This window comes from Microcaecilia unicolor, chromosome 3, assembly GCF_901765095.1.
Source record: "Microcaecilia unicolor chromosome 3, aMicUni1.1, whole genome shotgun sequence".
Taxonomy (NCBI): Eukaryota; Metazoa; Chordata; class Amphibia; order Gymnophiona; family Siphonopidae; genus Microcaecilia; species Microcaecilia unicolor.
Window position 1 is genome coordinate 368,748,228 of NC_044033.1, and position 24,916 is coordinate 368,773,143.

The 24,916-nt window shown below is 42.0% G+C and overlaps 1 protein-coding gene across 1 annotated transcript in view; it reads right to left on the reverse strand.

Annotated features, from left to right (window-relative positions):
• The window catches only part of LOC115464762 (triadin-like), a 248,485-nt gene that overhangs the window by 13,498 nt on the left and 210,071 nt on the right, over positions 1-24,916 (reverse strand). The window contains exons 31-33 of the mRNA XM_030195115.1: positions 21,568-21,618; positions 9,282-9,332; positions 5,853-5,903 (exon numbers count right to left, since the gene is read on the reverse strand). Of these exons, the coding sequence (XP_030050975.1) occupies positions 5,853-5,903; positions 9,282-9,332; positions 21,568-21,618 (153 nt within the window). The remainder of the gene's footprint in view (positions 1-5,852; positions 5,904-9,281; positions 9,333-21,567; positions 21,619-24,916) is intronic.

The window sequence follows — 24,916 nt, forward strand, 5'->3', positions numbered from 1 at the left end:
TTCTCCTGGGGAAAATCTGCCTGTAAGGGCGATACTCCTCTGGGGCTTTTTGGGGTTTGCAGGGTCGTTCTCCCCCCTTTTCTTCCTGCTCTCTACTATTCTCCACATATTCTTTACAATATATATATATATATGTGTGTGTGTGTGTGTGTGTGTGTGTGTGTGTGTATATGTGTATATACATGCTAATCATTAGTGTACACTAAAAAATTACCGGGGCTTTGTATTGTTATTTGAATATTTTTACTGCCAAGAGTGCCATCAGGCTATTCTTAAGTATCTTTTGTCAAGCTTAATATGGGGATCTTCAGATATTAATGCAGCTCACACCATAGGAACTCAGCTTTCCTTATTCTAAAAAGAAAAAAATGGTTGTGGCGCAAATACACTAAGGGGGTCTTTTACAAAGGTGTGCTAGAAATATATGGGCGTCTCTAGCATTTAGCACACGTATATTTAAAAACACTAGTGTGCCTTTGTAAAAGGGGACCTTAGAGAGTTGTGCGTGTAAATCTCAATTAATGCCAGTTATTGCTGATAACTGCTTGTTAACATCTAATTGCTGATTAACTAGTTAACCAATGAAGTTGTGTGCATTGTTATAAAATACACTTCAATTTCCGCACGGAAATTAAGGCGCGATATATAGAATCCCAGGGTTAGTGTGCACTGACAGACAAAGTACTGCAAAACTCTATAATGCATTTTGTGGTAAGCCTCTTTTCCTCTATTACACAGGCATTGGAGTTCAACACAGCTTTGTAATCTGCCCCATGAAGTTGTTAAATGGATTGTTAAATAGATTGTGATTGGGGATCACTCCTGCCCGAAGACCATTGGACCACCAGAGGTCATGGCAGCCATTTTCTTTTGGCAGTCACAAAGGGCAGGAGTGAGTGAGCTTTGCTCCCACGTCTATCACCCCCACTGGACCCATGCATAGCAGGTAGGCCTGGGGGAGTGTTGAGGGGATATTCAGGGGGAGGGGAAGGGGGTTCATATTCTCGCAGGCTAGGGGACGGTGAATGGGAGGAAGGGCCTGCATCATGGAATGGGAAGGGGATTGTGGGAGCTAAAGACCAAAAAAGAGAAAGGTTATGTGAGTCTTAGCTAATATTCAGCTGGGAATCACATGACTCTCTTATTTTGGCCCCAGCTGAATATTGGCTGGGACTACATAAGCTCCTGCACCCAGGGCCCATTTTATTAGCCCCAGATATTCAGTGTCGGTGCCTGCACATGGCCCAGCACAGAATATCCAGGGCTATTTCAGTCGGTGATGGTCAGCATTTAAAAAACAAAACAAAACATTGACTGCCGCTGGCTGAATATTGGCCGGACTATGTTCAGAATTTCTCACAGCATTCAGACTTTGAGCCTTCATAAAAGATGTTTTTTGGGGGAGGGAAGGTATAGCTTCGTTAGGGGATACAGCCACCTCCAATTAACTTTTCAAAATTGTATGCACATATCCAATGTGCATATTTTATACCCTTATTTGGGATGATTATTTTAATGGCACATGGGCTGATTCTTGATATACAAACTATGCAGTGGCTTATATTTGTTTATCAGGATGGTTTATGAGACTTGAAAAGTTTTTGTTCCATATTGAAATTTTACCTTTATAATAATAAGCTGCAAAGATGAATTTGCTCTGTTTGCTGTTTAACGTCAACCCTTCATCTTTGCCAAATGCCAAAGCTAATTTATTTCTTCCCGTGATGCACTAAAAATTAAATTACATGCATCATTATTGTTTTCTGTTTACCTTCATGGACCAAAAAGAAGTATAACACTTCATAGCCAAGCTGAGCAAGAATATATTATCATCTATTAGCATGAATGGCAATGTGAATAATTGGAAGGGAAGTTTGTTTTTAAATTATTTTAAGAGCTAAAATGGTTTGCAGTGTTCTAATTCATAATAATTTTGATTTATACAAACAGCATTCATCTAAATAGAATTCATCTTCTATATTACAAAAGCATAAAAAGATATAACTTTGACGTTGAAGGTCTGGCAGAATATGTATAGCAAAAGACAGTATATAAATTTCTTAACTGGAGAGGGGGAAAGAACAACTTTATTATTACCTTATTAAATTGGTCTAAATTCAGGTGCTCAAGTGACTTGCCCAGGGTCAAATACCTCTAGTGGCAGATGGGAGGTCAGGAACTTATATCTCAGAACATCTTGTGCAACTCTCTAAACACTAGATACTACACTTTGCCCAATTGCATGTGAAATCAGTGAGTAGTTATAATAAAAAATAATGATCAAATATTTCTCTTATCAGAGAACCATCCACAGCACAAGTTTATTTAGAGCTATTTTTGATTCTGACTATATGGATAGAGCTGAGACTTTCAGGCTCTGCTAACACTCTGCCCTCAAAAGTCCATGCATTCTTGTTGTCACATGTACTTTTATGCACATAGAGTTGGCTTCTATATATGGCAGTAGAGAATCCACAAACGTTCATCTCCACTCTGGGACTCCTGGTTCTTTACCCACTGCCTTGTTGTTCTATATATGGCACCCAGTGGCGTAGCTATGTGGGGCCTGGGGGGGGCCTGGACCACCATAGACTTGGCCCTGGATCCCACTGCCGATGACGCTCTCGACCCCCCCCTCCCACTGCCTTTGCTGGCGGGGGACCCCAACTCCCACCAGCCGAGGTCCTCTGCTTTCCGCAAAAGGCTTCCTTCTGTTTCTGACGTCCTGCACGACTTCGTTCTGTGAGTCTGACGTCTTGCACGTACAACATGCAGGACATCAGAAACAGAAGGAAGACTTTTGCGGAAAGCAGAGGACCTTGGCTGGCGGGGGTTGGGGTCCCCCACCAGCAAAGGTATGTGATGGCGGGTTGGCGGCAGGAGGGGGGGCAAAGTTGGTGGTGGCGGAGGCGGGGTCGGCAATGGTGGGGCGGGGGGTCGGCGGCGCCGGAGGGGTCTAAAATGTGCCCCCTCACCTCGGGCTCTGGACCCCCCTCCCGCCGAAGTCTGGCTATGCCACTGATGGCACCTGAAAAAATCTGCTCGGAAAAGATTTCCGCCTAAGTGTATTCTGTAAGCGGTGTCTAGATTTAAGCACGTTATATAGAATATGCTTAGCTAATATCCCAGTGCTTAAAACTATGTGCATTCATTTACACCAAGGGAAACATGATGTAAATACCGACACATAAATTTAGGTGCTGAGTGGTATATTCTATAATAGTGTGCATAAATTTTGGAACACCCACAAAACTAACATTTCCCTGCCCACAACCATATCCCTTTTTGGCTCCATGCATTACAGATTAGGTACTGTGTATTACAGAATATGCTTAGGGGGGTCTTTTACAAAGGTACACTAAAAATGTCAGCGTGCCTAAATAAAGACCATTTAGTGCGCACCTATTTTTAGCGTGCACTAAAAATAGCAGCACACCTTTGTAAAAGACCCCTTAGTGACTTATGCGCGTAAATTCTATTAGTGCTCATTATTGCTTGTTAAGTGCTGTTAAAAACACTGATTGGCTTGTTAAGCCAATTAAGTTATATGTACTGTTATAGAAAATGCTTGGATTTTGGCACTGAATGCTAGGCATGATATATAGAATCCGGGCGAAAACCCCTATGGTAATTTTATAAGAGGCCTTTTACATGCGTGAATTGTCTGGTCAGGGGTGGGACACTAACATTACACACTCATTGTGCATGCTTATGTTTAGAATAATTACATTTATTTGTGTATTTGTACATATAAATAGATTCTATATAAGTTTTTGTGCTCATAGGGCTAGATTCTATATATGGCACTGGGAAAAAAAAAAGCTCTTTAGCATTATTCTATAAGCCGTGCCTAAAGTTCAGTGCGGTTTATAGAATAATGCTTAAGCATTATGGTCGCACATAAATTTGCACTAATGAAAACGTGATGCAAATGCCCACGCCTAAATTTATGTATGAAGCACCATTACGCGTGTAACTCAAATCCATGCCCCTGTTCCACCCAGAAATGCTCATGACTGTCCCTTTTCCATGCCCCCTTTTTCAGGCCGCACCTAAATTTTGTCGCTTATCACGTGCCTAAAGTAAGGCACATGACATCCAGTTAAATCTAATAATTGCTTGTTAAGAAGCCAATTATTAGTACTAATTGACCCATTATCCTATTAAGTTTCAAGTTTATTATTCATTTATGGAAGGCCTTCTGGGTGACTTACAATCTATTAAATTGCACGCACAAGTCAGGCCCCTACCTATAATCAAGCACACAATTTTTGGTAACTATAGAATCAGGGGGATAAAGGATTCATCAAGCAGTGTTAGGACCTTAATGCATCTTAACATGCATTAAGGGACTTAGCAAATGTTAAATGCTAAAAGACCACAAGCATGATATAGGCTTTTAGCATTTAGTGTGCGCTAATTCCTATAATTCGCATTAAGACCCTAATGCCGCTTGAGGAATTCTCCCCTTAAATACAAAATTCCGCTTAAGCACTATTGTACAAATACCCGCTAAACTTAAATGCTGGGTATTTGCAAGGCAGCGTACCCATAGGTGGAAAGCATGGGTGGGGCTCCCTCTTACATGCATAACTTACAGAATACTGTGAGCTATGAACATTTTTCTAACACATAGTGAGGCACTAACATACCAGCTCTATGGTTGGCATAGGCACATATCCACCTAGATAGGGTAATATTCTGTAGAGGAAAGTAGGCACCTATGTTCCTTTACAACATAGACTCCAACCAGGCACCCTGTCATATAATTGCCCTTTAACCCCCAGATTCTATATAGCATGCCTAGCATTCTGCGCTGAAATCTAAGCATATTCCATAAAAATGCTCATAACTTAATTGGCTTAACAAGCTAATCAGTGTTGATAACAGCAACTAACAAGCAATAATGAGCACTAAGTAGCAAGATTTATAATTTATATACACAACTCGCTAAGCGTATTCTGTAATGAACTGTGCCTAAATCCTAATGTGCGCAGTTCAAAAGGGAAATGGGGGGGGGGGGGGCGGGGAAATGGGCATTACATAGGCACGTAGTTATAGAATATAACCCAGTGCATGTAAATCTATGTGCAGGGATTCACGCCACGTTTTTGTTCGTGTAAAGGGAGGTGCATAGTTTTACGCACTGGGATTTCAACTAAGCATATTCTATATACCACGCCTAAAACTAGGTGCCTCTTTTAGAATATGCTTAGCCAGAAATGTTTACCATGCAGCAGGGGCGTAGCCAGCCTTCCGTGGGGGAGGGGTACAGAGCCCGGGGGGAGGGGGCACATTTTAGCCCTCCCCCGGCGCCGCCCCCCCCACCGACGACATTGCCGCCCCCCCTCCCGCCGCGAACCCCCCGCCGCTGCAGCCTACCTTTACTTTTGCTGGCAGGGGATCCCACTCCTCGCCAGCCGACGTCTTCTTCTCAGTCGCTTCCTGCTCTTCAATTTGTTTGCTGACGTCCTGCACGTTGTACGTGCAGGACGTCAGCAAACAAATTGAAGAGCAGGAAGGACTGAGAAGACGTCGGCTGGCGGGGAGTGGGATCCCCCGCCAGCAAAAGTAAAGGTAGGCGGCGGCGGGGGTGGGTTCGCTGGGAGGGGGGGTCCTGAGGTGAATCTGCGGGGGCCCCGGCCCCCTCAGGCCCCACGTAGCTACGCCACTGCCATGCAGATTTTTGATTTTTTTTTTTTAGGTGCCTTATATAGAATCTAGCCGTAAGTGAGTAGCACTCCCATATATTTAAAAGTCTGCTCACCTCTGTAAGTGGTCTTTTATAAAGCAAAGGGGTTTTGCTTTGGGTATTTACCTAAGCAATCTATTTGTTTAAATTGAGCCATTACCTTTCTCTTTCAAGGTAGAGGGAGACTTTACTTGCTTTTCCTTTACAGGCTCTGTAAGGAAGCAGATATCAAAGTATGTTGAAATTATTAAAACAGTAAATTAAAATAATGAAATACAGTCAGATCCATTGCTATTTACCATGGCATGCAATTTAATTTGAGGTCAGTAATTTGATACCACTAGGGCTTAATATGTAGACAAAAAGGAAGTGGAACTCTAGAGCCAGAGAAGGAGGCAGGTGGACTAGAGGCTGGGGCAATAGGATGCAAGGGGCTGCATTAGTGAGCAGAGGGACCGTCTCCTATTCTACCCCAGACTCACCACCTCCCCTCCTCTCTTCTGCAAGCTACCTGAAAGGGGGGGGGGGCTGAAAAGAACTGTTTCAGACCGTTCCCCCAGAAATTAAGCCCTAGATATCAACAATAGACCCAATTCCCCAGATTATATTAAATGGTATTCAAATTTCCTTGTGCAAAATTGTGTGTTATTCTGAGATGGGCTCATAGTTAAATTGACTAATGAACCAATCAGCACCAATAATTGGGTGCTAATTAATAAATTATTAGCAACAATTTGGATTTGCACGCATATCTTGCTAAGCACTATTCTATAGATTTGTGTGCAAATTTTATAGCATACAACTCAAAAGGGGGCTTGGCCATGGGAGGGGCATGGGCAGATCAGGGGCATTCACTAAATATTGGGGATCCACACCTAAATTACGTGCCAGGATTTACACCTGGTTTCAGTTGGTGTAAGTCCTCATGCCCAAAGTTTGGTGCTGAAATCGGCTCTAAGCGCTATTCTATAAACAGCAACCAACTTGGAGCGCCGTTTATAGCAGTGTTTTCCAACTCCGGTCCTGCAGTATCTCTTGCTAGTCATGTTTTTCAGGATATCCACAATGAATATGCATGAAAGAGATTTGCATATAATGGAGGCAGTGTATGCAAATCAAGTTCATAGATATTCGTTGTGGATATCCTGACTGGCAAGGGGTACTCCAGGACTGGACTTTGGAAACACTAGTTTATAGAATAGTGTTCTACCCAGATTTTTTTATAGTCCAATATCCTTTGCCATTTTGAATGTCAATATTTTTCCACTTATGTTTTCAGAGGGGTGTGTGAAAACAAAACTAGTTCAGCCTGCTTGGTTGACCTAGGGTGAGGTAACAACCCTAATTTCAGAGAAAGGGGAAACAGCATTCTGATTATGTGATTTTGTGTGTGTGGGTGTTCTTATACTTAATCCTACCTTTGGTATGATCTATTTGTCTTTGTTTATCTTTCCTATCCAAAATGGTATTCATTTCTATCTTTTGTTTTTAGTCTGTATACTACTATGACCTGTTTTGGAAAGATGATATAGAAAGTCCCTAATAAACAATTTTGGGGTACTTTGTTTTATTTTATATTTATTTTCAAAACTGTTTTTAATGGCTTAGGTGCAATAATTGATAGATAGCAGTGAATTTAGTAATGCTTTTTGATGATTTTTAGCCTTTTTGACTTGGAGGTGTTGTTCTACATACACTGAAACATTTCCTTCTCTTTCCAATGGTGCACTGAAATCCACAGTCCAAACCTGAGCTCTCTGTAAGAAGACTGCCCACTTGTCAAACCTCCCCAAGATTCAGACTTCCTTAAACTGCTTCATTCTCCACCCTCTCCCCACTTCCCTAGCAGGAAAAGGGTGTTTAAGGTCCTTCTGTCTTGTTCCTCACTAATGGTTAGAGCAGCAGACTGAGAACAGGAGAGCTTGGATCAAATCCCACTGTAGCTCCTTATGATCTTGGACAAACTTCACCCTTCATTGCCTCAGGTAGAAACCCAGATTGTGAGCCCTCCAGGGACAGAAAAATTCCCACTGTATCTGGATGTACACAGCTTTGATAGTTTTTGGAGTTGCAGGTGGTGTAGAAGAAATTGAAACAAAAGAAAAAGGGATGTCAGCTCTGCACTGTTTTACACTTTGAACTGCATGCGGACAAAGAGTAAGAATTTGGCAGAATACAATAAAATGTTGGGTGGGTTTCAAGGAGCTCTGAATAGAAAAGGAACTTGTTCTCAGTTTACCAAGTCTCTCCATATAAACATATATTCTTGTACATATATGTACAGATTTTTCAATATTAAAATCAATATTCACCTTTTTATTTTGTTACAAATCATTCGAACTGTATAGGAAATTCTTGGTCGATTCTGATTTTTGGCGATAATGGAAACCAAGGACGTCCATATCAGAAACAACCAAATTCGGGGGCACTGCAGTGGACTGCATAAATAACTCCCAGGTACATAGCTTCCTTACCTTGTGTGCTCAGCCCCCCAAACCCCACTACCCACAACTGTACACCACTACAATAGCCCATACGGGTGAAGGGGGGGGGCACCTAGATGTGGGTACAGTGGGTTTCTGGTGGGTTTTGAAGGACTCACTGTTTCCTCCACAAACGTAACAGGTAGGGGGGATGGGCCTGGGTCCACCTGCCTGAAGTGCACTGCACCCACTAAAACTGCTCCAGGGATCTGCATACTGCTGTGGTGGACCTGAGTATGACATCGGAGGCTGGCAATCAATATTTTTAAAGATGTTTTTTGAGGGTGGGAGGGGGTTAATGACCACTGGGGGAACAAGGGGAGGTCATTCCCGATTCTCTCCGGTGGTCATCTGGTCATTTCAGGTGCCTTTGTGTGCTTTGGTCATAAGAAAAACATGACCAGGTAAAGTCGCGCAAAGGACATCCTTGTTTCTTTCGATTATAGGTCGAGGATGTCCTAGTGTTAGGCCATTTTCAAACCAGAAAACATCCAACTTTTTGTTTTGAAAATGACCGTTTTCTTGATGTTTTTTTTTCCTCAGTCCATCTGTTTTTTATGACAGTGGCCACTGAGGGCGTAAGGGGGTGTCTTGCCTTAATCACTCCAGTGGTCATTTGGTCATTTGGTCATTTAGGGCACCTTTTGGTCACTTAGTTGTGATTGAAATAGGTCTTAATTTTGGCCCTAGACATTTTCATTTTGTTGTATTATTGCAGAAAAGTAGTTATCTTTTTGTGCCACTTATGTCCCTCCCAAAATATGCCCCCTAGAAAACTGGGCGAACTGTGGAGCAAAATGTCTAGAATCAGAGTTGGACATTTTAGAGAGAAAAAAACATCCTTCTGCCACCTTATGATGTTTATTTGGACATTTTTCTCTTTTGAGAATGAGCCCCATGAACTGTTTCTTATTTGTTGAATAAATTAAAGCAACAATTCTATATTTATTGGACTCTGTTTGTTTTTTTGCCTTTTTGTTGATTGGACCTCACTATACTTCTCTTTACGTGTAGTACGATATAACAACTCAAAATTATTATAGCAGGCATATCTAATCAGCAAACCTTCTTGTTAGTATATATGGTAGCAAAGTGCTTTACTTTACCTTTTGCCTTTGGAGGACTTGGGTGTTTTTCTTCCTTTTCTACCTTTTGTTCTGTCAAATAAAGCAAATTCATTAATTGGACCTATAAAGGAGAAGGGTTATGGCTGGTAAACATCTAAATAGTGGCAATTTTAAAAAGAGAAAGAACAGGTTTACCTTTCCTTGTACAATAACTGCTTATGAGGTCCTTATAAGCTGTGAGAAAAAGGGCTCTGTGGTAGCGGTGGGGATTGTTTTTCTGATGCGCCAGTGCCCTTTTTACTGCAGTGGGTAAAAAGCCCCCAAAATAAAATGGCCATGCAGTAAAAAAAACTCTTGCCATGTGGCCATGCAGCAGGAGCCCTTTTTGCCACCCACTGAGATGGCGGTAAGGGTTTTCATGGTAACTCAGCGGTAACTGGGCAGTGTGCAGTGATGCCTGATTACTGCCAGGTTACCGCCATGCTAACCATTTCTAGAGGTTTCCCCCCTGGAAATGGTGCACACTTGACCCAGAGCTACCTCCAGCAGCTGCGTTGGGCTGGCAGTAGTCCCAGAATTGAGAGCAGTAAGCCCACATTGGGCTTACCACTGCTCTGTAAAAGGGCCCCTATATGTACAATCAGATGAGGCAAGCACACATGTTTATTTACACATGACACAGGACAGGCATAAACAGACATATGTATGTGTAATAAATGATGCAAGACTTTAAACTTTGTAAATTAGACAAACTTCATTGAACTCTTCCCCTGAGGATGCTAACATTGTGCAGATATAAAAGTGGATGTAGGATTGCTCCTATATATACTTGTACATGGTGCATTTTCAACATTCAAAACTGAGTTCTACACTTAGAAAGCCTTTCGAATTGATCCTCCTCATCTGGCTATTCAATGACTGCACCCAAGAAACAAAAATGAATTTATTTTAGTCAGAAACAAGAACTCTAACAGGTGCCCATTAATGGGTCAATGTACTATAAGGCTTTTGGGGCACCAGTAATAGTCACACTATTAGCACAGGTAAAAGCCTGCACAAAATTCACTGATTGGTCAAAGTTAACTTTTATGATAATAGAATATATTAATTATGTAAACAGGGTAATAAAGGATCAATTGTCCATAGTCCGACGGATTCTATATATAGCAACTAAAGTTGTGAGTGCAAATCAGCACCCATAGCTGGTCTGCATGTGCGATTTAATTGATTAATGAGCCAATCAGTACCAATAATTGGCTGCTAACAATCAATTATTGGGGTTAATTGGCATTAACTGAGAGTTACATGCACACAGTAATATAATAAGTGACGGCAGATAAAGATCTGAATGGTCAATCCAGTCTGCCCAACAGTCACATTCATTATCAATTCAAGACTAAATCAACAATGAACATGATATTATATACTTGATCATGGTCTTTCTTTGGTGTTTCTGGGACATAGACTGTAGAAGTCCACCCGGCTCTGTCCTTAAGTTCTAACTACTGGAGTTGCCATTAGAGCCCACTCCAGTTTATCCAAATCTGTCTTGTCATTTGCGGGACCCAGACCGTAAAATTTTGCCCAGTACTGTCAGTTCCAGCTACTGAAGTTGCTGTTGAAGCCCTTTACAGCCCATCTTAAACTTGATTGCCCTATACAGAGCACAGACCTAGAAAGTCCGCCCAGCACTGGCCATAGTTTTTCATATAAAGATACCAAACACAATTCTGGGTGACCTCAAAAATCGGTTTCAAACATCAAAATGCTTCAAATTAAAGAAAAAATTCTCATTAGTTTATAATGTACAAATAATTGTTTTTTTTTAAACAATAAAAAATATATAAATAATTTTTTATTGTGCTCAGTTTTTTTGGTGTATTGCTGTGAACTAATAGTCCAAGTTTTGCAGGAACACCACATTCACATCATAGCACATCCTACCTCCATCCTAATCAAAATATAATGAAATAATAAACAATATCCAAAAGCTGATATCAAACACTACTATTTCAAAAAAAAGAGGATATTGTATAGCAGCTACTTAGCTTATGTAGGAATTGTGCAAGTCCAAAGATCTTCTTCCTACAAAATTCTTGTTCACCACAATACTCCGTGCAAAATGTAGGATCAACAGATCACTGTTCAAAGATTTTAGTTCCCAACATGGGCCATGTTTCGCCAAATTAACGGCGTCTTCAGGGGAACTGATTGTTCAGCAAAACCAGGGAGGAACATCACCCTGTCTGGTTTTCATTACATATTCACACACATGCAGCCATTTAAGTAATTTTTTTATACAATCCATTTTTTAAAATATCCTCTGTGTTCATCACATGCCTTTTTGAATTCCATTGCTGTTTTGTCTCTACCCTACCACCTCCCTTAGGAGGGCATCCCAAACCATATATTTATTTCTCACAACTTTTTCAGTGGTAGCTCAAGATGAGTTACATTCAAGTACTCTGGATATTTCTGTCCCAGGAGGGCTCACAATCTAAGTTTGTACCTGAGGCAATGGAGGGTTAAGTGACTTGCCCAAGATCACAAGGAGCAGCAGTGGGATTTGAACCGGCCACCTCTGGATTGCAAGACCAGTGCTCTAACCACTAGGCCACTCCTCTACTATATAGAATTGCTCCTTTAGTGCTACTCAACAAAGGACATGGATCCTTTATAAAATAGTGCTCAGTGCTTACATTTTTCAGTGTCTATTTTTTGGTGCCATTTATAGAATCTAGACTTATTTGTCACTGATGCTAAATTTATCATTGTCTAGTAACTCCTTAACATTTAGCACTATGAAAGAAACTTTTGTTAAGGTTCCCTAAATCATGCTAAAACTCCATTGTTCAGTAATGCGTATGGGTAAAGGTGGAATCAAGGGAGAGATGTGTATGTAAGACTTCTTTTACCACTCCTGACCATGATTTAATGTCTTCAGAGATCACCCCCTCCCCATCTCTTTTCATATACTTCTGAAAATAAGAAAACACCATTTCAAAGTCCTCTTCATGTGAAACAACCTTTTTACTTTGAAGAGAGCTATAGAAATTCCCTAATTGGTGTCTATAAGCCTAAAAATGTAGCGAGTTATTATTCTGATGATCTCTATCTATTCAAAAATATATTAAATATTATTTAAACATTTGACATCCACGTTCTATCCTGCGTTGGTAGGCTTGCCACACTGAAAATAAATATTCTGCCATGTAATATATTTTAAATGTACTGTCTGGCTTCCTAGCAATTTCAATAAAATACTGAACAAGGTTATTTTTTACTTGGTCCAGAAAGGCAACAAATTAAAGTCTCCGACCTCATTGTTTTTTCACCACAACAAATAGTCTTACTCTGCCTGACATAAAATTATCACTGTGGTATCTGTTTGAAAAACTGATTGATGGCCACATAAGAACTGGAAGGCTCCAGAACAGAGTTCTTAGGCACAGCAAGAGATGTTTTGTGACTCTGTTTTGGAATTCTGTATAAATATAGGAAAGAGATAAGTGGGTCAATATTTAAACTCAGTGGTTAGTAATGTTTTTTAAAATGCTGGCCATGGCATTTAAATAAAATCCAGATATTTAATGCTGTTATCTACAGAGCGAGTCATGCAAATATTGGGATCTCTTAAGGAGAGGAAGTGATAGATGGTATGGATGGCACTTGATAGGCAATCTGGCCTTTATCTGCTGTCATGTTTCTAGTTTCTATCAGGACAGAGAGGGCAGTGCCACCACTATCCAGATGAGTCATCCAGAGACCAAACTTTTGCCTTAGCCCATACTCTGTCCCTCTATGGTCCTGGCACTATTCAGATGCCATTTTGAATTGAGAAATGATCAGAAAAGTTTAATGTGGTGTTTTGGATAGCAACACTTAACCAATGAGGAAGCATCACTGATGTAAAACGGTGGCCCCATTGGGCATATAAGTGCTACTACTTGGCATTTTGACCACTATATGACTTTTAAAGTATGGATAATTGTATTTGTACACATTATAATAGCGGCTATGAACCCTTGATGGATTTCTCTTTTTCTCTCCCTAAAATAAAGAGAAAAACAATAAGTTTTTTGTGCTGCTTCCTGAGCTCATCACCTGCTGCAAGCCCTGCGTCTGCTCCTTTGTACATTGGGAGAGCAGTTTCCAGCACTCAGACAGAACAAGGAGAAAGCAGGCTCTCTAAACCAGACACTGGTGGCTGACATCACTAACTGTATTATTTAAACGTGTGCTGCCTCCTGAGTTCTTCACCTGCTTCATCTTTATCAAATATCTGTCTTAAATTCATCATATGCAGTAAGTCTACTTCCAGACATTATTTCACACTATTCTAAAAATGTTCTTCCAGTTATTCACAGTTAATTGGCTATGTATTACTATTCTATGCCAAATTTTAACTGGTTCTCCCTCCATCGCTTTAGAAACCTACTTTAATGTCCCAGTCATTATTTCTAATAGGTTTAAAGTTAAAGCAGGAAACCACAACACACAATATGACAAATTCAATGACTGTATTCAACTAAATCATACACACATCAATCAAATAACACCTGACTCAAAGACACCGTACTCAAAAACAAAACATAACCCTTTCTCAACAAGAAAACATCTCATAAATGTTAAATGCAACACTCATAATTCATTCTCATTTACACCAGTCCCAATTAGATCTGTTAATGCAAGATCTATAATAAACAAAACACATAATCAGAGAAAGGCTAGAAGAAGAACAATTAGACCTCCTATTGATTACTGAAACCTGGTTACATGCACAAGATCCACTATTAAATGAACTATGTCCCCTAAGTTACAAAATTCTTCACCAAGCTAGAAAAGGGAAAAAAGGAAAAGGCATTGCCATAATATATAAATCCTTTTTCAAAGTAGAACTAATATCTCATATTAACTCCCCTACTCTCAAAACAATGGCTTGCAAAATCAACAATGACACTCTGTCTGATCAAATCTGCATCATCCTTTTTTACCACCCACCAGGGAGGTGGCAATCAACAGAAAACATGTTCACCGAATTTGTATTAACATATGCACTAAATTTGATAATGTCCTACTAATAGGGGACATCAATCTACACCTAGAAATCAGAATAACAGTAATACAAAATATTTACTTGACTTTTTAAACTACTAGCAACTCACACAACCATTCAGCAATACCTCTCACAATAAAGGTCACTTACTAGACCTATTAGCCTATAAGTTTGCAAACAACAACAACTTTCATCTAAGTAACCATACTTGGACTCAAACTCCCTGGTCAGATCACAGTAAACTTGAGTTGTCCCTCTATCGGAGGGAAAATAAAAAAATCAATGAAAAATAAAAGTACTACAATTCCTCACAAAACTAGAGGAAAAATAAATACCACAATGTTCTAACGTCTTGAATACTCCTGCTCTTCCTTCAGCAGACAATAACAACTTCATGATTAAATGGGATGACCTATGCGAAAATGTTAAATAATAACATAGCTCCCCTGAAATCTACATCCAAACCAACCCAGAAAATTTCACCTTGGTTTAATCAATCTATCCTTCTTTTGAAAAGAGAATGCAAAAAACTGGAAAGAAAATGGGCTAAAGACAAATCAAACAAAAACAAATTACCTTGGAAAATTGCCATCAAAACATATAAAAATGAAATCAAAATTGCAAAAGCTCAATACTATAACAAAATAATCAGTGGTAATTTCCTTAATACCAGGATACTTTTCAATCTGATAAAAAGCCTATTATCCACAAAAGAAATAACCACAATCAGAGAGTCTCCACCAACAGCAGAGCAACTGGCGACTTTTTTTGAACAAAGAATAGTTAAAATCAGAGAAGGAGTCCTCCAATTAAAAGTCAATCATCAAGGTAATTAGGAAAAACTGTCAGACACACATACAGGAATAGGCACCAACAGCATCTGGTCTTCCTTCCAACTGCCAACCCATGACACAATAAAACATTACCTCCTAAAATATTAAAACTCACAATGCATACTAGATCCTTGTCCTAGTTACCTTATGAAGGAAGCTTCTAATATATTCATCAATCTGCTTCAGCAGCATATCTCCTTCCTACTATTCCACGGCACTTTCCCTGATAATAAAGATTCTATTATCCTAACACCAATACAAAAAAAAAAAAAACAATTCAATCACCATAACTGATGTAACAAACTACAGACCAGTAGCCTCCATTCTTTTGATCATAAAGGTGACGGAAAGAATAGTAGCAGCACAAACTATGGACTACCTTTCACATTTCTCCCTACTACACAAATCACAATCAGGTTTCAGACCATGCTATAGCACCGAGACTGTCCTTACTACCCTAGTATCAAATCTCAGAAAAGTAATTAACATAGGATCTAAGATCTTAAAAATGCAGTTTGATATGTCTAGCACATTCGATGTAGTAGATCATAATATCCTACTAAACATACTAGATAACTTTGGTATATGTGTCACAGTCCACAAATGGTTTCAAGGATTCCTGAAATCAAGATCTTACAAAGTGAAAATGAAAGGAACCTTATCCTCTCCTTGGTCACCGGACTTTGGCGTCCCTCAGGGTTCTCTATTATCGCCCATTCTGTTTAATGTAATGATGTCACCACTAGGCAACAGACTAGAAACAGCAGGATTGAAAATATTCACATATGCTGACGATGTTACCATATACATAACCTTCAAAAAGAACATTAAAGACATCTTACAAAAGGCAAACTTTGGCTTAAATCTGATGGAAACCTGGGCCTCAGAATCCAAACTAAAGCTAAATAAAAAAAAAAAACAACTAAATTCATGGTCATTACCAACCTATTTGACCAAAATGACTATAACAGTTTCACAATTGACACTTCATTCCCCATTGACAATAATCTGAAAATTCTAGGTACAATTATAGACAAATATTTAACATTTGATACTCAAGTTTCCTCAGTAATCACAAAATCTTTCAGGTCTCTTTAAAAAGGATCAGACCCTATTTCTCATCAGAAACATTCAGACTATTGGTACAATCATTAACATTATCCCAATTTGATTATTATAAAATGCCATATATTCTAGCTGTAAGGTGTACCTGTTGAAAAACCTCCAAACAGCTCAAAACACTGCAGCTGGGCTCATATATAAAATCTCTCATTTTGAAAGTGCCTCCCCTTTATTAATCAAATTACACTGGCTTCCCATCAAATCGAGAATCACCTTCAAATTATCTACCTTTATCTTTCAAATCCTAAATGGCCCAGCTCCAGACTACATGGTACCATTAATACCAAGAAACAATAAATATAAGGCAAGAATCTATCTTAGACTACACCTCCCAAATAGCTAAAACGTGATCTACAAAACTGTCCACTCTGCAGACTTCACTTATCTAGGAACCAAATGGTGGAACTCCTTACCACCCAAAATAAGAAATATACAGGAATAGACTAGATTCTGCAAAATTCTTAAATCGTTCCTTTTCAAACAAACTCTCAAAAAGAACAACAACCATATCTCAAACAATGAATTATTACCTGAATTGGTTATTACTCTATTTATCATTAACTTTCTCTTTGTTTCATGTACAAGTTCTCATTCATAATTGATTTTCTAAATGTTAAACATCCATAGCTATCCCAGTACGTTTATGATACTGTATTGTAAAATTGGATTCTTACAACAAATTACTTTCTTATGCATTATTCTTTCTTACGTATCCTATACTGTTTATTGTAAGCCACATTGAACTCAAAGTTGTTTGGGATAATATCCGCCTTATTTTCGAAAGAGAAAGACACCCATATTTCGTCCAAAATCGGGAGATGGGCATCTTTCTCCTGTGGGCGCCCAAATCAGTATAATCGAAAGCCGATTTTGGGCGTCTCCAACTGCAATCTATCGTGGAAAAGGCCAAAGTTGATGGGGCGTGTCGGAGGCGTGGTAAAGGCGGGACTGGGGCGTGTTTATCGGCCGAGGAGAGATGGGCGTCCTCGGCCGATAATCGAAAAAGAAAGTCGTTTTTAGCGCGAATTTGGGTCATTTGTAACCCTTTTTTTCACGAACAAGTCCCAAAAAAGTGCCTTAAATGACCAGATGACCACCGGAGGGAATCGGGGATGACCACCCCTGACTCCCCCAGTGGTCACTAACCCCCTCCCACCAACACAAAATGAACTTTAAAACATTTTTTTTGCCAGCCTGTATGCCAGCTTCAAATGTCATACCCAGCTCCCTGACAGCATTATGCAGGTCCCTGGAGCAGTTGTTAGTGGGTGCAGTGGACTTCAGGCAGGTGGACCCAGGCCCATCCCCCCTACCTGTTACACTTGTGGTGGTAAATGGGAGGCATCCAAACTGCTCCCAAAGCCCACTGTACCCACATGTGGTTGCCCCTCTTCAGCCATAAGGGCTATGGTAATGGTGTAGATTTGTGGGCAGTGGGTTTTGGGGGGATTTGGGGGGCTCAGCACCCAAGGTAAGGGAGCTATGGACTTGGGAGGTAGTTAACTTTTTTTTTAATTGTTACAAGTGCCCCCTAGGGTGCCCACTTGGTGTCCTGGCATGTGAGGGGGACTAGTGCACTATGAAGCCTGGCCCCTCCCATGACCCAATGCCTTGAAGTTGTTCATTTTTGAGCTGGGTGCCTTCGTTTTCCATTATCGCTGAAAAACGAAACTGCCCAGCTCAAATCCGCACAAACCCAATGCATTTGGCTGGCACAAACCGTATTATCGGGAAAAAGATGGACGACAATTTTTTTCGAAAATACGGTTTGTCCCACCCCTTCACGCACCCGTTCTCGGAGATAGACACCCATGGAGATGGGCGTTCACGTTCGATTATGCCCCTCTATGGGATATAAATGTCATAAATAAATACATAAATAAATAAGTTAGATTAAGGATTTAGCAGCATGGCTTTCACTGTAAAGCTGCTTATTTGAGTGGAACTAGTCTGGCAGCACTTGCACACAGTTTGCTTTTGTATTATATACTTGTTTTTGTGTATTTGCATTATTGCATATTTTGGTTAGTGAACTATCCAGATAGTGCCAGGGTGGTCTGTAATGACTTTCAGTGGCATTATTTGGATAGTGCTGCTAAAAATCAATGGGTGACCTTCGTCAGCGGCACTTATCTGGAGAAGCAGCTTGGAATATCAGGCCCAAGAAGTTTAGACATATAGAAGCAACAAAAAAGACAAGCGGGTGTCTTGCCCAGGAGAGCTGGCGAGTGCTTAGGTGTATTTCTATAAGTAACACCTAAAAATTGACACGCAAACAACACAACCAAAAAGATGTTCTACTGCATGTGGAAATTGAAAAGAATAAGACCATTCTTCCCAAGATCCGTCTTCCGCAGCCTAGTGCAATCACTCGTACTCAGCCATCTGGACTACTGCAACTCACTATACGCAGGTTGTAAAGAGCAAATACTGAGGAAACTTCAAACAGCCCAGAACACAGCAGCCAGACTCATTTTCTGGAAACCAAAATACGAAAGTGCGAAACCCCTACGAGAGAAGTTACACTGGCTCCCACTCAAGGAACGCATCACTTTTAAAGTATGCACACTAGTCCACAAAATCATTCACAGTGAAGCCCCAGCCTACATGTCTGACTTAATAGACCTACCACCCAGAAACGCTAAAAGATCATCCCGAACTTTCCTCAACCTCCACTTCCCTAATTGCAAAGGCATAAAATACAAAATGCTGCACACATCAACCTTTTCTTATATGAGCACGCAATTCTGGAATAAACTACCACGAAACCTGAAAACGAACTATGAACTAACCGACTTCCGCAAACTATTAAAGACTCATCTCTTTGAAAAAATCTATCGAAAAGATCAAAACACATGAAGTCCACACACACTGTTAACAATGCATCAATACATTCTCTTCTGTACTATTATCCCCCGTAACTTTAACACATTTAAACCTTAATTTTACAGGTAGAAAAAATATCAAGCCCGAACGTTCTCTCACTAATGTTCTGTTGCCCTATCAGTATCCATTGTTCTTCTATTGTTCAGTCATTCTTCTCTATTGTTTTATTCCCCTTAACAATACCTGGACCTTGTTTTAACTTAACCCCTCACAATGTAACCATAATTGTGTTGTAACAAATTGTACTTCCATCATTACAATGTATTGTAAGCCACACTGAGCCCGCAAATAGGTGGGAAAATGTGGGATACAAATGCAATAAAATAAATAAATAAATAAAACGAGTATGCTTCCTTTATAAATTTGTGCTTAGCACTAAGGTTCACCTAGCTGTAGCTGTAGGCATGTCTCTCCTGATACAATACATATCAGTAGAAAGAAAGACTGATATTTTGACTTAAGAATGTGAGTGATGCAGTGCTTGACAAAAACTGCTGGCTCCAGTACCTCTCTCTCCCTTCCCTTCCCTCCAACCCCTGCCCCTCGCAAGTCCAGCACCTTTCTCTTCCCTTCAGGCCCCTCCCCTCCCAGGGCCACACCTCCGCATCTTCCTTAACCCCCCAACAACTCCGGCACCTCTCCCTTCCCATCAGCCCCCTCCCCTTGCAGAGCCAGCACCCCACTGTCTTCCTCACCCTCTCCCACCCCCGCCACAGTGCTTGCATTTAATGCTATCGGTGCTGCCACTCACCGACACGGCGTCCTGCTCCTGCACCTCACAGTTTCCCACCCCCGTGCAGTGGCGTTCCTAGAGGGGCTGACACCCGGGGTGGATCGCCAATGCACCCTGCCCCCTGGGTGCAGCGCCCCCCGGTACAGTGCGACCCCACCCCAATGAAAGAACCCCCCCGGTGTACGCCGCTGGGGGGGGGGGGGGGGTGCCGCGCGCTGGTCAGCGTCGTTCGTTTCCATGCTCCCTCTGCCCTGGAACAGGTTACTTCCTGTTCCGGGGCAGAGGGAGCATGGAAATGAATGACGCTGACTGGCGTGCGGCACCCAGTGGCGTAGCTACGTGGGGCCTGAGGGGTCGGGGCCCCCGCAGATTCACCCCAGGACCCCCCCCTCCCGGCGAACCCGCCCCCGCCGCCGCCTACCTTTACTTTTGCTGGCGGGGGATCCCACTCCCCGCCAGCCGACGTCTTCTCACTCCTTCCTGCTCTTCAATTTGTTTGCTGACGTCCTGCACGTACAACGTGCAGGACGTCAGCAAACAAATTGAAGAGCAGGAAGCGACTAAGAAGAAGATGTCGGCTGGCGGGGAGTGGGATCCCCCGCCAGCAAAAGTAAAGGTAGGCTGCAGCGGCGGCGGGTTCGCGGCGGGAGGGGGGGCGGTAATGTCGGCGGTGGGGGGGCGGCGCCGGGGGAGGGCTAAAATATGCCCCCTCCCCCCGGGCTCTGGACCCCTCTCCCACGGAAGGCTGGCTACGCCCCTGGCAGCACCCCCCCCCCCAGCGGCGTGCAGCCGGGGTTGACAGCCCCCACCGCCCCCCTTGATACGCCACTGCCCCCGTAGCAGCGCTTGCACTTTGCTATTGGCACTGCCCAGCCTGACAGCAACTCACAGACATGGCACCGAAATCCTGCTCCGGGGTGCCCCAGGAGCAGGACGCCGGTGCCGCATCTGTGAGTTGCTGTCAGGCCGATAGCAAATTGCAAGTGCTGCGGCGGGGGTGGGAGACTGAGGTGCAGGACAGGAGCAGGATGCCGAATCTGTGCAATGCTGCCTCTGGCAGTGCCGACAGCATTAAATGCAAGCGCTGCGGCGGGGGTGGGAGAGGGTGAGGATTGAAAGATACGGAGGTGTTGGGACTCTGCTTCTGGGTGGGCCCGGGCCCATCCAGGCCCACCCGTAGCTAAGCCCCTGCCATGAAGTGCTTCTTATTTGTTGAATAAATTGAAGTAAAAATTCTATATTTATAAGACTCTTTGTTTTTGCTTTGTTTTGATTTTTGCCTTTTTCAAACATGCATGGGATAAACATAAAGGAATCCTGTTCAGAAGAAATGGATCCTCAGGAGCTTAGCCGAGATTGGATAACAGAGCCGGTGGTGGGAGGCGGGGCTGGTGGTTGGGAGGCGGGGATGGTGCCGGGCGGGCTTGTACGGTCTGTGCCCTGAAGAGGACAGGTGCAAATCGGGGTGGGGTATACACAAAAAAGTGGCACATTTCTTGGGCAGACTGGATGGACCGTGCAGGTCTTTTTCTGCCATCATCTACTGTGTTACTGTGTGTGTGTGTTGTTAATTGGACCTCACTATACTTCTCTTTACGTGTAGTCCAATATAACAGCTCCAAATTATTATAGCAGGCATTTCTAATCAGCGAACCTCATTGTTAGTATATATGGTAGCAAAGTGCATTTCTTTACCTTTTGCCTTTGGAGGACTTGGGTGTTTTTCTTCCTTTTCTACTTTTTGTTCTGTGAAATAAAGCAAATTCATAAATGCCAGTATTTACACATACAAATGAAGAACAAGCCTTCTAAAATAACTTATGTAATATAACATCAGTAGGATATGTTAGGAAAGAAGGAAGGGTAACATACAGTAGGTCTAAATATGTCATTGAAGAGATGGAATTGTTATAAGAGGAACCTGATGGTGTAATTTGGGGAGTAAGGTTAATATTTCAAGGTTCAGATTGATGAATTTCTGTTCATTGGAATTAGTTGGTTCTAATTTTTGTTTTAAGTTTTTATTAAGGATGAATGAGTGACTGTTGGCTGTGTTTTATCCTCTCTATGAAACTTTGGAAGCTGCTTTGATTGCATACAGCTTCCAAAGAAGTGGCATTTAAATTTAGATAAAACAAATACAATATAAAAACAAAAATTACTCACTATACAGTAGAGGTTAATTAGCAACAATGGACATAAACAGAGTTCTCTCTACAACATTTCTGTACCACAAACATTACTTGATGATATTCAGTTCAAAATTGATCCTCTTCAGTTTAATCCTACCTACCGTAGGAGCCATTTAAAAAAGGCACGCTAAAAAGTGTACTGCTCTACTTTTAACGGGTAATTTTCCTGCATGCTTAGGCCACCTTGTATCGCGTCTGACAAAAAAACTTATTTCTAATTTTGGCAATAAGGGCTAGGCACTATTTACTGTGAGATCCCTTATTGTCTCCTATTTACTTGGCAGTAAGGGCTCACGCACTAGCTTGCGGCAGGGCCGCCGAGAGACTAGGCCGGGCCCAGGGTAGGGCTGCCCTGCCTCCACCCCCCCCCCCCCCCCCCCGCTGCTCCCCCCGCTGCTGCCATCCGCGGTCTCACCTGCCTGCCTCCATGGCTCCGGGCCCCCTTCATTGAAAGCGGCAGTCGCAGATCGCCTCTCTTCTGGCCTTCCCTCCCTGTGTCCTTCCCTTGTCTGATGTAACTTCTGGTTTCCACGAGGGCGGGACACAGGGAGGGAAGACCAGAAGAGACGCAATCTGCGACTGTTGCTTTGAATGAAGGGGGCCCGGAGCCGTAGAGGCAGGCAGGTGAGATCGGGGACTGCAGCGCCGGCGGCCTGACCCTGGCGCTGGGTCCCCCTTGGAGGCCCGGGGAAGTTTGCTCCCCTGCCCCCCCTCTCGGTGGCCCTGGCTTGCGGCAATGTGGCTGCCCTGATGATTACCACCTGGAATGCCCCCTGTGGTAGAAAATTGAAAATTATTTTCTACTGTGGGAAACTGCATGCACCAACTTCAAAATGACTGCCAGGCTCCTGTGCTACCCTGGCGGTAGGTCTGATTTGGCGCATGCTACCCACGCAGTAGCCCCAACCATGCCTTTATAAAAGGGGCTCTTACTGTCTTAGCTCAAGGCCTCTTGTTATTTTATTGTGCATCCTTTCTGTCTTGATTGTATTGTAAGCTCTAATGACTAGGAATTATCCATTATGGAAGGAATCAAATATATCGTGCTGAAATTTCAGTGCCAAAAGAATTCAGCTCTAAGCGCTATTATATAAAGGAAGCGTGCCTTTTATAGAATAGTGTTCGGTGCAGATTCGGCACCTAACATTTGATTGCCACACTTATGCCTGCTAAAAGCAGGTGTAAATGCTGGCATCCAACTTAGGTGCACCTCAGGCAAATTCTGTAAATTCACATGCAACTTTTTGGAACCCCTTGATGCACCCCCAGGCCACACCCTCTTTTCAGATACATTCAAATGAAGTTAGGCTCTGTGCTTTATAGAATAGCGTGTAGCAAGATACATAAACAAATTTTTAAGACTGCCAGTTAACATCAGTAATTGGTTGTTACCGCCCAGTTATTGATGCTTCAAAGCTCATTAGTCAATTAATTTGCACACACATCTCTGATGCATGCGCAAAGTTGGGCGTAGAAATTTGGGCATGATATATAGAATCGGGGGTTTATGTGCCTCAATACAAATAGAGAGGGTAAAACAGCATACAACCAAAGTATACAGACAAAAAAAGCAACACTGGGCCTTCAAGACTAGGACAACAGGAATACTTTATTAACAGGTGACCCAATATGGGCCGTGTTTCGGTGCCAAATGATGTCTGCTTCAGGGGTCAGAATATTGATACTGAAGTGTGTAAATATATAATGTTGGTCAAATGCCTCAACACATTAACGTGTTATTCAAGATATCCGCTGTAACGCGAAAAAGCGGGCTCTAGCAAAAGCCTTATCCTGTGGCTCTACATCTTGTGCGTGATATACAAATCATGGCAGTAATAATAATTAAGGGGCCAATATTCAGACAGCAGGAGTTAGCCGGGCTGTGCTGAGTTCGGATATTCAATGCTGGGCCATTTCCGATGACCAACATTGAATATCTGGTTTATTTTTGGCGATGCGCTGAATATGAGCAGATAGCCAGCTATATCGTGTGATATAACCAGTTACCCCCCGGATTCTACATAACGTACCTAGAGATCAATGACAACATCCAGGCATATTTTGTAATACAGAGCATAACTTAATTGTCTTATCAAGCTAATCAGCATTGATAACAGCTCTTAACAAGCAATAATAAGCACCAATCGGTAATAATTAGAATTTGCACGCACAACTCACTAAGCATATTCTATAAAGAACTGCACCTAAATTCTAATATGTGCAGTTCAAAAGGGGTGTGGCTATGGGCAAGGAAATGGATGTTCTGTGGGTGTTCCAAAATTTACATGCGTAGTTATAGAATATGGCCTAGTGCTGATAAATTTATGTGCAGGGATTTATGCCACATTTTCGTTGGTGTAAATGGACGCATGTAGTTTCAGGCACTGGGATATCAACTAAGCATATTCTATATAGTGAGCCTAAATCTAGACACTGCTTATAGAATATGCTTAGGGGCAAATGTTTACTGCTTGGAATTTTTAGGTGCCTTATATAGAATCTGGCCCTTAATGCTGATCATGAATATTCAGAGGGAGATAACCAGCTATCTCCCACTGAATATTCATGGATAGCTGGTTAAGCGCTTTTTAACCATCCAGGACCTGTTCCTGGCCAGTTAAATAGTGCTGACTATCAGACGGTAAATGTTTAGGGGTCCTTTTGCTAAGGTGCGCTGAAAAATGGCCTGCGCTGGTGTAGATGTGTGTATTGGACGTGTGCAGGCCCATTTTTCAGCTCAAATGCAAAAAAAGGCCTTTTCGGCGAAAAATGGACATGCGGCAAAATAAAAATTGGCACACGTCCATTTTGGGCTTGAGACCTTACCACCACCCATTGAGTTAGTGATAAAG